At 46.7% G+C, this 12,992-nt stretch overlaps 1 protein-coding gene across 5 annotated transcripts in view; it reads left to right on the plus strand.

The window, feature by feature from the left end:
• The window catches only part of USP31 (ubiquitin specific peptidase 31), a 43,962-nt gene that overhangs the window by 3,067 nt on the left and 27,903 nt on the right, over positions 1-12,992 (plus strand). For all 5 annotated transcript variants that reach the window (XR_009818377.1, XR_009818376.1, XR_009818374.1 and 2 more), the window contains exons 2-3: positions 11,408-11,545; positions 12,014-12,102. Coding sequence is in view for 1 of the 5 variants with exons in the window: in XM_061991939.1 (XP_061847923.1) it covers positions 11,408-11,545; positions 12,014-12,102 (227 nt within the window). In the remaining 4 variants the exon portion in view is untranslated. The remainder of the gene's footprint in view (positions 1-11,407; positions 11,546-12,013; positions 12,103-12,992) is intronic.

A 12,992-nucleotide genomic window follows, 5' to 3' on the forward strand; every position in this document is an offset into this window, starting at 1 on the left:
AACTTGTTTGGATGGAATGTGGAATGTTCCCTATCTTCAGTGTTTTAAATTTAAGGGTGAAAAGCGTTTTCCGGAGAGCTGTTTGGCACTTTCATCCCAACAGTGATGGCAATTGACTAACATTTATGTGGTGGGCAGGAAGCTCTGCAACCAGCATGCTTCACAATCCTTGTGTGTTGGGTTTTCTTCTTTTTTTTCCCCTCTTTTGGTGCTGAATATAATTAAGTGAAGACACTTCCTGATTCCTCAATACTTAACTGCAGGTGCTAAGTGTCTTTTAGGATAAAGGATAATATTTACCCTCTTGCTTATTCTTGTATCTGTGGGCTTTTCTTCTTGGGACAGAGGAAACTCTTTTCTAAGAGTGTCCTTGAGCCCTTGTGGACAGAAGCCTTTGAGGCTGAGAATTTTGAGATGCTCTTTACCTTTAGCTGTTCTTTCTTGGTAGTATTTTCTCCCTTTTTAGGTTGGTCTTCAAGCAGTAACCCATCCCACGGGTTCATGAAGCATGTAGTCTTGCTGCTGGAAACAAGGAAAATGCAATTAAAGAAGTGGTTTCTGTAAAATGGTTGTCTTGTAATTGCAGACCTGAGAGAGTCTTGCAAGAGAGCTAATGCAATGAGGGGAGGTGAAATGTTCACCTGGCCAGCAGCTAGAACTTCATCTCTGGTCAGATATCCTTGAAATGCAAGGATCTCTGCCAGTTTCTGCATTTTAAACCTGACATTTGTCTCTGCTGCGGTAAATTTAAAAAAAAAAAAAGAAAAGTATTTTCTTCCCAGTCTGCAGCGTGGATCTGTGAAGTGTTTGCCATGGCTTATCCTTGACACAAGGGTCTGTTGTGGAAGGGCACCGAGCAAGACCTTGGGAGGGCTTGCTGTCTGTGGTTTGAAGTAGAAGTGCTGTGTAGGTTGCGTGTATCCTCTGCTAGGGCTGCTATGGAGATGTTCACTGCCCAAGAGTGCGTGTTTTGCTTCCTGCGGGTGCAGGAGGCTGAGCTAGTGGGTGGTGAGGGCTCACGAGGGAGGAGGCATGGCCTCATGAGTGCTGGAGAGCTGGAGACGCACTGGGGGGTGGTTGTGAAGCAGAAGGTATGGAGGCTGTTGTGGTAGGAAAAGGTTAACGAAGGAGAGGACTGGGGTGTGGAAGTGGAGGGGTTTGCTCCTTGGGTAGCAGCCCTGAGGCTGGGAGCAGTAGGGGCCTGGGCAGCCTTTCCTGGGGAGATAAGGCAGCACTGAAGCAGGGTGATGTTGAGTTTTCATCTGTGCTTTGGATGACTTTCCTCTTGGTCTTGTGCTTGTTTGCAGCTGAACAATCCTTCCGATTGCTCAGTGTTTTTTTTCTTGCCTAAACAGAGCTGCTGCTTTCATAACAAGGGCCAATATTGCAGCTTGTGCTTCCTCTTTCCCCTTTGTGATGGTGTGACAATGGTGACAAACATCTATTGTATAAGCAGTAGCTGTACTTCAGACTTGTTTTTTTCCAGGGAGCTGTCCCATTCTGTCTGCGAATTTCCTGGGAGTGTCAGATAGTGAGGACAGAGAACCCTTTGTGACAGGGAATTGGTCTGCAGCACTCAGAGGTGGTGGTAAGGGTCTGAAGAAAGAAGGGGTTTTATTTAAACTAATTGGGCTTGAAATATTGTATTTACCTATCCAAATCCTCTGCCTTTGCCTCCCTTGGACTTCTGCTGATGAGGCTGTTTTCTGTTTTGAGGCTACCCTCATAGCTAAGCCAGTTGCACACTGAAGTGTGTCAAGCGTTTAACAAGACCCTTTGTATGCTAGAACTGCACTGATTTCTTTTTTCTTTTACAAGATGAAGACAGCTTTATTTTTCTGACCTGCAGTGTTTACAGCAAATACAGCAAAATCGTAACAACTGGATTGAATTGGATTATCAGAATTAGATCTGAGCCCAGAATGAGTCTCTGTTAGTAGAGCAGGGATTATTGTGCCAAGTTCATAGTGCTGCTTCCATTTTTATGTATTTATTTTTAAACCAGAGTTTAGTGTAAGGTAGTGACTGCATGTAACTTAAAGTTTCAAGATGCCTGTGGTTTGCAAATGCACTTGGTGTAGATGTCACACTTGGGACAAGTGATCTTCTACTTCTTGGTCACATTGTGAATTGATAAATAACTCCTGAGTTATGAAGGAACTCCCGTAAAGTATTGACATGCTTGATATCTCTGCCTCCTGTTGTGGATTAAATGACAGCTGTCCTCAGCATGGGGCTGCTTGGTGTAGTTAGGACATTGGAAGTCTTCAGTCCTGCACCCAAAGCTTTTATCCGTGAGCTCTTCGACTTGCTAGAGCCCTTGTGCTTTGTTAATGGGGCCAGTTTTATGTGAAATGGGATCTCCTGAATTGTGTTTGATTATCTTGTGCTCTGTGTAGCGCAGCAATCAATTATTTTATGCTGGGCAGTTTCAACTGCTTTTTCCTAAAATTTGTCTGGGGAGAGCAGACTGTCCTCCCGTTATACAAAGATGAGAGAATGAGACATGAAAGAAGCTCAAGACCCTTTGCCCTTCCCTTCCAGTCCCACACCTCTTGGGTGTTTTGGTTCCTGTGTTCATCTAGAAAGGCTTTGAGTGGGGCCAGGTAACGTGGGATGTTGGAGTGTCCTAGTTCAGTCCAGATGCTCCCAGTAGTAGTATAGCAATGGAGAGACTTGTCCTAGAGCTGCTCTGGAATTTGGAATCACCACACTTTCCTTGAGTCAAAAAGCAAATTATAAATTTTCTATATCATTATTGTGACATTTCTTGACATCATGGGAACATATTTCTCTTCACTGGGATCACAAAGGTCTTTGGCAGTCTTTCGATGTTCGACTTTTCTTTTTTTAGTGTTAATGATCAATAAGATGCAAGTCCATTATTATGGGAGGGGAGTTTTTTGTTTTATTGTTTTCTTTGGGTATATTTCTTTACTTCCCCTGCTTCTCTCCCAAAACCCTCTGAGAAGGATTTCCAGCAGCGAGATCCTGGTTGTCTTAAAGCAGCAGTCTGATTTCCCTGTCAAATCCAAATACTTTTCTGGAGATTTCTGGGTTATACTTGAAAGCTTGATTGGAGTCAGTGCAATAGAAGACTAGGGGAGCAGAGAGCTGAGCTGCAGAGTCTGGAGGTTGGATGCTGGTTTGCTATGGGTTTTCTGCTGGAAGGGAAAGCAGAAATGGTGCAACTGTTCATTCCGAAGTCCAGAAGATGAATGGAGACGTGGACGGGGGGCAGGCAGCACCCTGATGTAGACTAGCTCTTGTAGCCCTGTTGCAAGGTGACCCTAGAGGCTGGCTGCTGGGTGTACCCTCTGGGACATGAACGGCAATTGCACATCACTGCCTCCACAGAAGTACAAATGGTAAAAGTATGAAACCTGTGTCATGTCTGGGAACTTGTGGAAGGGTTGAGGGACTGCATGTCCTTCAGCAGCTGTGCATTGCTCTGTGCCCTGCTTGGCATGCTTGCGTTTATAAATGGCCATACTTGCTTGCAAGTCAACTCATTATCATGCTTCCATCTGAACACATGACTGCTGCACAGCACTGCTTTAATGAACTCTTCTGCATATGATTGTGTCAGTGAAATTTGTGTTTGTTTTGCAGCATCCTTGAAGTGCATGAGGATGCTTGTCTGAGCAGTAGGGATCAGATTTTGCTCTCATCTCAGAGGCCTGTGCTCTAACCTGGGATCCAAGGCAAAACTTGGAGAGAGTGGGAGAAGCATGGGTGTACAGCTGGAGTACAAGCTTCTTGGGCTGCTTAGCACAGCCCTTGAATCTGTCCTCTACACCAGTGTTTCTTGACTGTCCTTTGCTGAACTGCTTCATACTTGTGGCATTCCCCTGCTCCTTCATCCCTTGGTCTCTTGAATCCCTCCTACTGCTCTGCAAACATAGTGAGAAAACAAAGTCTTTTGTGGAACAAGATTTGATTTCTGCTGTTTCTAACGATGACTTCTTGGGGCAGTCAGCACCAGCTCCCAAGCAGATGTAACCATGCTGTGAGCCTAGGAAGGAGTGTGCCTTTTTGGGGAGGCAGCACCCAAGAGCCTAGCTTTGTGTCTGAGTCCCTTTCCCATGTGAGAGAGGTGACTGAGGAGTGCTGACCCTGACTGTGAGCCCTCTGTGCTCCACTGTATTGGGGAGCTTCCAGCAGCTCTGCACACCGGTGCCTGCATGGAGAGAGCACTGTGTGCACACAACAGCCCTGGAAGGTGTCATCTTCATAAACTACTCTCTCCTTATATGTTGAAGAAGGGTGGTTAATCAAGATTGACTAAGACTTCAGTCTGAAAGGGTGAGAGTTGCTGCTGGCATGAGAGATCTCAGGCAGGGCCCGATGGGATGATGCCTCTTGTCTGGACTTGTTGGATGTGGTGGAGAATCCCCTCTGGTCCTGGCATGTTGCATACTCCTGTACTCCTCTTGTTTTTACTTTTTGAGTATCATAATAAATGACTGCACTTATTTCCCCATCTGTGGCAGGCAAGGACCTGACTGTGTGGGGAGCAGTTCTGTGCCAGCCCTGGGGATGGATGGCTGCCTGTGAGGCCACTGTGCTCTCCTGCAGGATGCTGCCTCCAGGGCCCCAGTGCTTCTGACCTGCCCCACAGGGAAAGGAGAAGCACTGTATCCCACCTTATCTGCTTCAACAGACCTGGCAGTTTTTCCCCTCTTCAGTGAGCTGTGATAAAGCTCACCTATCAGAGGAGGGACCAGTGGTGCCTTCTCAGTGCTGAATGGGAGGCGAGTGGGCAAACACCAGGTCTGGTGCTGAACTCAGGGACCACAAGCCCAACTGTGCCCCTGCAGCAGTTCTGGGCTCTGCAGCACTGGGAGATGCTGTGGAGGCTCTGCCACCCAGTCCCCAGCTCCTGGCAGTAAGGGTGAGCTGCTGGGTGCATTGCTGTACCAAGGGCTTTGTGTGCTGCAGCGGGGAGGTGACCAGCATCACTGTGAGCCTCGGTGGAAGTGGGGAGAGGCTCATTGCACTGTATTTCCTGAGTTTTCTGTTTTTCTGCTGTGTGCAGCCTGCAGCAGCTGAGCTGACGTGTGCTGAGTACTGGAAGCCATTCAGGTCAGTTGGCAGCAGCCAGCAGCAGGGCCCTGGCTAGGGAAGAGCGGAATTGTCTCTGCTGGCAGCGTCCCTGCTGGCACCTTCACCTGGGCAAAGGGTCACTGCTGACTTTGGCTTTGCCTCTGGGCCTGGGGAAGAACAGAAGGTTTGAACCATACTCTGTCTCAGGTATTGCTTTTCCCAGAAAAGAATGCCTCAGTTCAGAGAAGTGAAATTGCTGTGTTTGTGAGTGGAAGGAGTCGCAGTCTTCATACGATGTCTGCAGTAGAAGTTGCCCAAATGCAGAGCTGTGTCTGTAGGTTTAAAAAAGAAAAAAAAATTCTGGTTAACTTGATGCTATTCAGTGAAAGATGAAGAATAGTTTTTCTTTCCTGCTCACGTGTGTCATTGTGTCAGGTCTCTAATGAGCTGGCTTCATCCGTTCATGTACGAAAACCTTTCCACAGCTGCTTCCTACCAGAGGTGCACTGGAAAATTGCAGACTGACATTTTTCCTTTAGTTGTCTTTGTGATATGGGACAATAACAGAAGCAAAGGAGAGGCCATCAGTTCAGCTATGTTTGGCTTTATTTATTGCATCTATTTAGAGCGATAGATGAATGATGATTAAACTTTCAGTGGACTGATAAAAATGATAGTGTGTCTTTGCTGTAAATCTGCTTTATAGATGGACAGGGACTTGTTTAGTTATAGGGTGCTTGCATTAGGGGGTTAGATAAATGTATGCGATCGATAGGAGATTATGATTTACCCCCTCATCTCTTCTGGCGGTGCTGCTTCCATTCAGGGTGCCTGTGTGCTTGCACATCTGGGGCAAGGGAAGATTCGTTCCTCTTTCTGACAAACTCTCAGGGGCTGAGCTGAGGCAAGGGGCTGGAGGTGCCTGACTGCAGTTATGGAAAGGCATTAGGAGGGAGCTTGGGAGACCGTTCCTGGTCTGACATCTGAAACAGCTGCACCAAAACTATTCCTGACTGGTTCTTAATGCCTGCTGGTGGTGGACAGAGTGTGCCAGATATGCTTTCAACAGATTCAGATTAGGGGCAGGGGATTAAAGGCTATGGGGGGTTGGTAAATGTGGTGTTTTTAATGTGTCTATGTCTTTTTTAAACCGATAGCTTCTTAACTCCGTATTTGCAGCCAGTTGCAATTACTATTGCTTTACTACTGCAGGTTCAGAATAAGCCGGATGAGCAAAACAAGGTGGTGTCTTCTATCACTTGCTGAGCAAAAGAAGAGAGTGAATTTGAGGTTATGGTTTGACTTAAGCCTGTCTTTCTGTAAAATAATTGTTCTGTAGCCTGGAAGGGGAGTCTCAAAGTACAAAGAAGTTGAGCATGGACAATGTTTAATGATGAGATACTTGCTCACTTCGTCATTTTGCCCATCAAATATTACCGGAGCTGAGCGAGGGGGCTGCCTCTGGAGACGAGGAAGCGTGTGGGGACTACACTGGATTGCTGAGCAGGGACTGTGCCTTAGGAGTTGCTGTTATTTTTCTGAAATTGCTAAATTTTTTATTTGAGTCAATGCCTTTATCACTCACTTGGATTTCATTGTGTTTTGTAGCACTGACCGTTCCACACTGTGTGTCAGTTGCTGCTCCGTTACACTTTCCCTGACCCAGATTGTTCTGCTGTCCCAGCCTCTCAGGGTGTACTGGGAGGATGGCACACACATTTTATAGAGCAGCAGATGCAGGGGTTTGAATAATAACAAACCCACTTGTAGCAGTGGTGGCAGGAAGCATGAGTAAGGCTGGGAACACGCTGCTGTAGCTGGAATGATTTTGTAGCAGAGCCTCTTGTGAGGGAATTGCATCTGATATTTTGTAGTCCTTCCTGAATCACTTCCAACATCTTGTGATCTGTCTCCACAGGCAGCTCTTTATCCTTGGTCCAGTCAGGCTGTGAGAGTGTTGAGGAAACCAGAACAGTTATCGTGGAGATTCTTCTGAGATGGAGAATAACACAAATACAGCCCAAGGCACATGGCTGTTGCGAATCGTTGGGGTTCTCTCTGTTGCGGCGTGTTACGCGCTTCTGCAGGTCGCTGTAGGACAGCACATCACCAGGAGTGCACGTCAGTAAAAGCCAGCGAGGGTCTAGATTGTAGTAACGTGCTGGTAACACTGGCAGAGAGGCAATAAACACCAGCCTGAATTTCTGAGGTCCTTGCTTATGTCTATTTCCATACAGCACCCCCCCCCCCTTTTTTTTAATGTGAGATACCAGATTCACTTCCTCCTAGCAGTACTAGAGACCTTTTTATCTTCAGCCCTGTCTAGACTAGGACTGAAAGTGTGGTGGTAACACCTGTTGGCTAACTTCACTAAAACAAACTAGACCAGATCAGGCAGCTGGCTCTTAGCAGTGTTAATGCTGGCCTGATGATATCATACCTTTTTATATCCTAGTGCAGAGAGGACCATACGCTACTGTGGCAAGGGAGGGGATGTGTGTTTGAGCACCTTTCTTGACCCTCTTTGGTCAACTCACTGCTAAGAAGAGCGAGCTTGGTCTTGCTGCAGCCTGATTTGGAGCCCTCCTCCCTTGGTGGTGGTACTGGACATTGTCACCTTAACATGCTGAGCCGGGTACAGGAGGGAATGTGAAGGATGAATAAGGCTGTTAAAAGGCAAGTGCGTTACTGTGGAGGTGTGGATAACAGTTCTAGAGGAAGGATGTAGTGAGAGAAGCACTTAAGACTGGACTGAAGTATCTGCTTCACACTTCAGTGATTGATTTTCAGCTTGGAACTTGACACAGTAATTTAAGTGTTAAATTTAATTTTCAGTGTAATTTTTTTTAACATAGGTAATGTTTGCAAAGGAAGGGTATGTATGTCCTAACTTCTTCCCTGCACCGTTGTCTGGGTGCATTCAGCTATACACAGCTGCTATGAATATCATCCCTTTCTCCTTGCTACACGTTTTCAATGGTTTTGAATATTAATTTTTCCTAATTCTAGATGACCCACTAAATCCTGTCAGCAGTGACTGACTGTTCACTGGGGCTCTGGACTCTAGTCGTGGTGTCATAGGGCTGGAAGGGTGCCCAGCTGGAGGCAAGACCTGGCTTTGTTGAGCATTACTCCTTGGGATGTGCTGCTGGGCCCTGCTGGCTCTTAACAGCGAGGAGCTGCCTTTTGAACACCCTAAGATGAGTCAGCCTGGAGCTTGCTTACAAATTGCAGAATGTGTGGTGCTGTGATCAAGAAACTAGAGTGCTACATATCTAATAGGAGAAGTGTAAGGCCAGGAATTGTAATAAAGCTGATGGGAATGGGACTGTGGTGTCCAGCTGAAGGATGTTTAGTGATGTGAAGGAGAGATCTGGTTGGGAGAACCTCTGTGGCTGAGGCTTGGCAGTGTCAGCTGGAAGACGGACAAGGTGGTGTCTTTAGGTGTGATGTGATGGGGTACCAGCACAACTAAACTAGGTCGTTCTGTAGGTTGTTGCCATCTTGTCCTGATATCTGCTGGGGGAACTTCGAGTGTTTAGGAGTCAGACCAGGATCTGCAAGTATAGTCACTATATTTTTAAGGGTTAGTGTTGAATTTCATAAATTGGTGCAACACTAGACTTTCTGCTGAAGGAAGGCAAGAGATATCAGGCTGATGGTTGAAGAGGCTTAAGGTCAAGTTTTGTCACTTTTTTTCCTGTCAATGGATCTTGTTTTGCTCAATGGTAACTAGGAGTGGAGAAGGCTGTTTGGTGCACTTGAATCTTTGTGTTCCTACAGACTCCTTCAGATCTTTCTCCCCAGTAAATTGGCTTGCAGCAGCGTCCTAGGCTCCCCTTAGGCTTGGTAGTCAGCAGGGCTGTGCGGGCTCACGCTGCTGTGGTGCAGAGGTGTGCATCTGCTGTGGACTTGTTTAAAGCTGTGTTTGTGTATTTTATGTGGGAGAGTGCTGGCTGGTCCCTGTGCAGGAAAGGGCAATAAGTCTGTTGTCAGAAGGGCTTGTGCATATGTAATGAGAGCAGATTATTTCTGTTTTCCCTTATTTTGCTGCCTTGAGACAGGTGGACAGATTATAGGGGATAGGGAGTGTATGTTTATCAGTCCTTTCCTGTCTTTTTCACCCCCTCTCCACCCCCTTTCTGGTTGACCCCATTTTTAGAGGGATAAAGTGAGCAGGCCAACCTCATTTCTCAAATCTGTTGCAAAGTCTGATTAGAGAAATGGAGGAGCTGTGGTCCCGTGTGTGTGCAGCCTGTGCAGCCCTTCTTGATGCCTCTTGGGGTACCTGACCTGCTGCAGCTTTCCCGTGTGGTCCTTGCCCTGGGCGTACAGTCTGATTCCTGCTGATGCCACTGCCACTGAGCTTGAGTCCTGTGTAGACTCTCTGTCTCTCTGCAGGTGTGCTGACAGATGTAGGTACAGTGCTGCTAACATGGCACATCCCACTTAGGATTACCTTTCCTGCTACTATGCCTGCAGACAGGAAGGTTGGGGAATTGCTGTGCCACTGATGAGAGCTTTGCTACAAGCCCATTTCTTAAAGGAGAGCCTGGTATTGACCTTGTGGTTAAAACTGGTGGAGGGGGAACATGAGGGTGGCTTGCCTGTGACCACACACTAGATGAATGTCCCTCCTGTTCCATGAGCAGCAGGAGGAGCAGGCTGGCTCTCCTGCTGCAGCCGAGTGCTTCCCTGGAGAAGCAGAATATTATGGCTTTTCTGTAGCAGTGGTTGTGTCTGTGTGGGAAAGAACCCTAGTGTAAGCCCGCTGTGGCATGTTACTCCAGAGACTATTCCTGCCGAATGCTGATGTTGGTGCCTGGCTTGTATCCTTCAGAGCCTGTTCCACGTCAGTTAGTGCACAGGGATGGGTGCTGGGCAGCCATTTGGGTGTTTTTTGTGGAGGTAAAAGTGAGATGAGAGAGCTGGAGTGGAGAAAGCATTTCCTCGTGTTGGTTACTGGTAAGGAAGATGCTGGAGTAAACCCTGATGTGGGTTCCTGGTGGCTTTTTGAGGAGGAAGGAGAGGTTGTCCTGAGGCGCGTGGCCTGGCTGGAGGGTGCAGTGCAAACTTCAATGTTATGAAAGAACTGCAGGGCAAGGATAAATCTGCCTGTTGCAGATTTCTGTTTCTAGTGAGCTTCAAGCCCTTCCCACTTGATCTGGAAGAAAAACAGGTTTGTACAAATCCCTCGAGTGGCTACTGTCTTTCTGAGATGGCTTTTCTGGAAATTCAGGAGTAAACTGGATGTGTTCCCTAGGCTCTCAGTGTGCCTCCAGAATAGTGGTAGTTGTGGTATCACACCTGTGGCTGTCTGAGCCCTCCTGTGTTTGGAGTTTGCCAGTGCAGTGTCACTCTGGCTGCCTGTGCTCCAGCTGCAGGGAAAGCTGCACCTCCCTGACTGGGGCAGACATACATAACCCTCTGCAGTGACAGTGCAAACTGTACCTTTCCCCTCGCTCAACTGTCCCTCCTCAGCAATTTCTTTGTTTCAGGTAGCAGCAACAGAAGATGGTATTTAGGATGAGCGAGTTCTGCATAGTGGACTCCTGGTACCCAATAAGGAAATTACATGGTGATTGCACTGCTTATGTACTTGAGAGAGTGTCTGAATGCAAAGCAGGTTTGCTCTGCCTGTGTATCAGTGAGATTATCAGTTTGTAGAAGCATCGGCAGTTTTGTTGTACTGATCTTGTCTGATTCCAGGAGTTGTATACCTATAGTAGCACTGAGCATCTAGGTTTTGGGAAATCTGTTACCTCACCAAAGCAGGAATGAGCTAGAGAGGGTGAGTGGGCATTAGGAGAGTAAAACTTTTTTTACTTTGGCTTAAACAGCTATAAGCTTTTATAAGTTGAAGAGTTTCAGTCTATGATACCTGGACAGGTATGATCATAAATGGGCTTGGCTCTGTGTTAGAGTGGGAAATAGAACCAATCATTGTCAATGGATTGAAGTGAGCTTGCCTTGCTCTTGGCTTGTGTGAAAGGATTGTAGACTGATCATTTTGGTATTAATCTCATCTGAACTAACCCCCAAGTTTATTGTAAACATTTCTGTGTAAATGATGATGCAGTTTCTCCATACTCACTGCTGTAACCTCTGGTCTGAGGGCAGGTGTCAACTTCTCTACCCAGGAAAGCATCAGCTGCTGCTTCAACTCAAGCTGTGTGTAGGATCCCACACATGATGGTGTGTTTGTCCCCAGCTGGTGTGGGAAGGCAGTGCCCTGTCCAGGCCTGTTGGCAGTCCCTGGTCATCAGTACACAGTCAGCTCTGCCTCTCTGACCCTGAGGGATTGGAAAAGGGAAGAGCTCCATTCTTATACCTTTACTGTGTGCTGTCTGTGTCTCTGCAGAACATTGTGTCCAAGAATGCTATGCAGTATCGTGGAAATGCCCAGCACGATGCTCAGGAGTTCCTGCTTTGGCTTCTAGACAGAGTCCATGAAGATCTGAACAATGTAGTGAATTACAGCAGCATGCCTCCACTCAGGGTAAGGGATTTTGCTGGCAGCCAACATGGGTAGCTGTAACTTTGCATACAGTCTTTATTCTTAAATTAGGTCTCCTTGCTGACTTCTCAGTTCTCATAGTTTGGATGAAACAAAAGCTTTGGGTAAAATACTACTTGTTTCTGGCCCTGTGGCTATAACTAGATGTATCACTAATTCCTGGGATATGCTCCCCAGTATAGCTAGATGTGAATGGTCACATACTGCTCTATGAGAGCTGGGAGGCATTACAAGGGAGAGCTGCCAGACCCAGCATTTGGTGTGATTCCTGCCTTCCCTTGGGCCGCTCTAGCAACCTCACATTCCTGCATGACCACCCGTGTGAGCAGAGCACTCTGGTTATTAAAAATCTTGTGATATATTTCTGGTGGTTTTGGGGATGGAGGGCACAAATTTAACTAGGAGTACTGGAGTCAACTGGTGTGGTGCACCTCTATTCTTCTCTTTTAGCCACCCCTGGAGGATGATGTACTGCTTGAGGGACCAGTCTTTCCCATCAGTAGTACTTTTGTGCAGGAACTCTTTCAAGCCCAATACAGGTAGGATGTTTTGTAAAGTTTGAGGTGTTATTGCATGTATTGGTGACCCCAGTACAATTCTACTCTCACTAGCTCCCAGTACAGTTGAGGCTGGTGTCGTGTTAACAGTTGTTTCTGAATTCCCACTGAATGAAATCTGAATTAAAATCTTGATCCTGAAAGAGAATTGTACTGCTTCAAATTCAGTATATTCTGTGAAAATCTATAGTGTTTACTGTTTCTTCACTGCTCTGATGCATCCTGAAAGTTGGTGCTCAGTGGAGCAGACTCAGGACAACTCAGTGCTGTGAGACTTACCCTGGCTGTTCAGATACAACCTGTGGCAAGATCTGGAGGTGCCTGGAGGCTGCTGGGGAGTTCCAGAGCCCAGGCATCTTGCATAGTTCCTGCCACCTGGCACTAGGTAATACTGAGCTGGAGCTTTCACTGTCCCTTCAGGACTTTCCCATGAGTTTCCCATACTTCCTGGGAAGTAGGCTTTCTAATTTCAGAAGTAGCACAAGAAAACAGCCTAAGTTTCAATGTTCCTCAATGGCTTCTATCTGTGCTGCTGTAAGGATTTTAACTGCTGGACTTTCTCCTCAGTATTTGCCAAGGCTTCCTTTGCAGAGGAGAAACCTTAAGCCTGGTACAAAACATGAAGCCAGTGTAAGGTGCAAGCTAATTCTGTGTGAGAGATATATTGTCTGGAGTTTTTCCATTCTGAGTAAGAGATCTGTCCACCTGCAGCACTGACTGTACACTGTTCCTTCACCTCTCTTCAAAGAAAAAACCCTTCCGTCCCTTCCATGCTGGAGTTACTGTTGGTGAATTCATTTTGCAGTGATGTTTATTGAAAGCTAAATTCAGTGTCTAGAGTGAAATCTTTGCCTGGCATGCCCTGTAATGAA

The sequence above is a fragment of the Colius striatus genome, chromosome 3, assembly GCF_028858725.1.
Source record: "Colius striatus isolate bColStr4 chromosome 3, bColStr4.1.hap1, whole genome shotgun sequence".
Taxonomy (NCBI): Eukaryota; Metazoa; Chordata; class Aves; order Coliiformes; family Coliidae; genus Colius; species Colius striatus.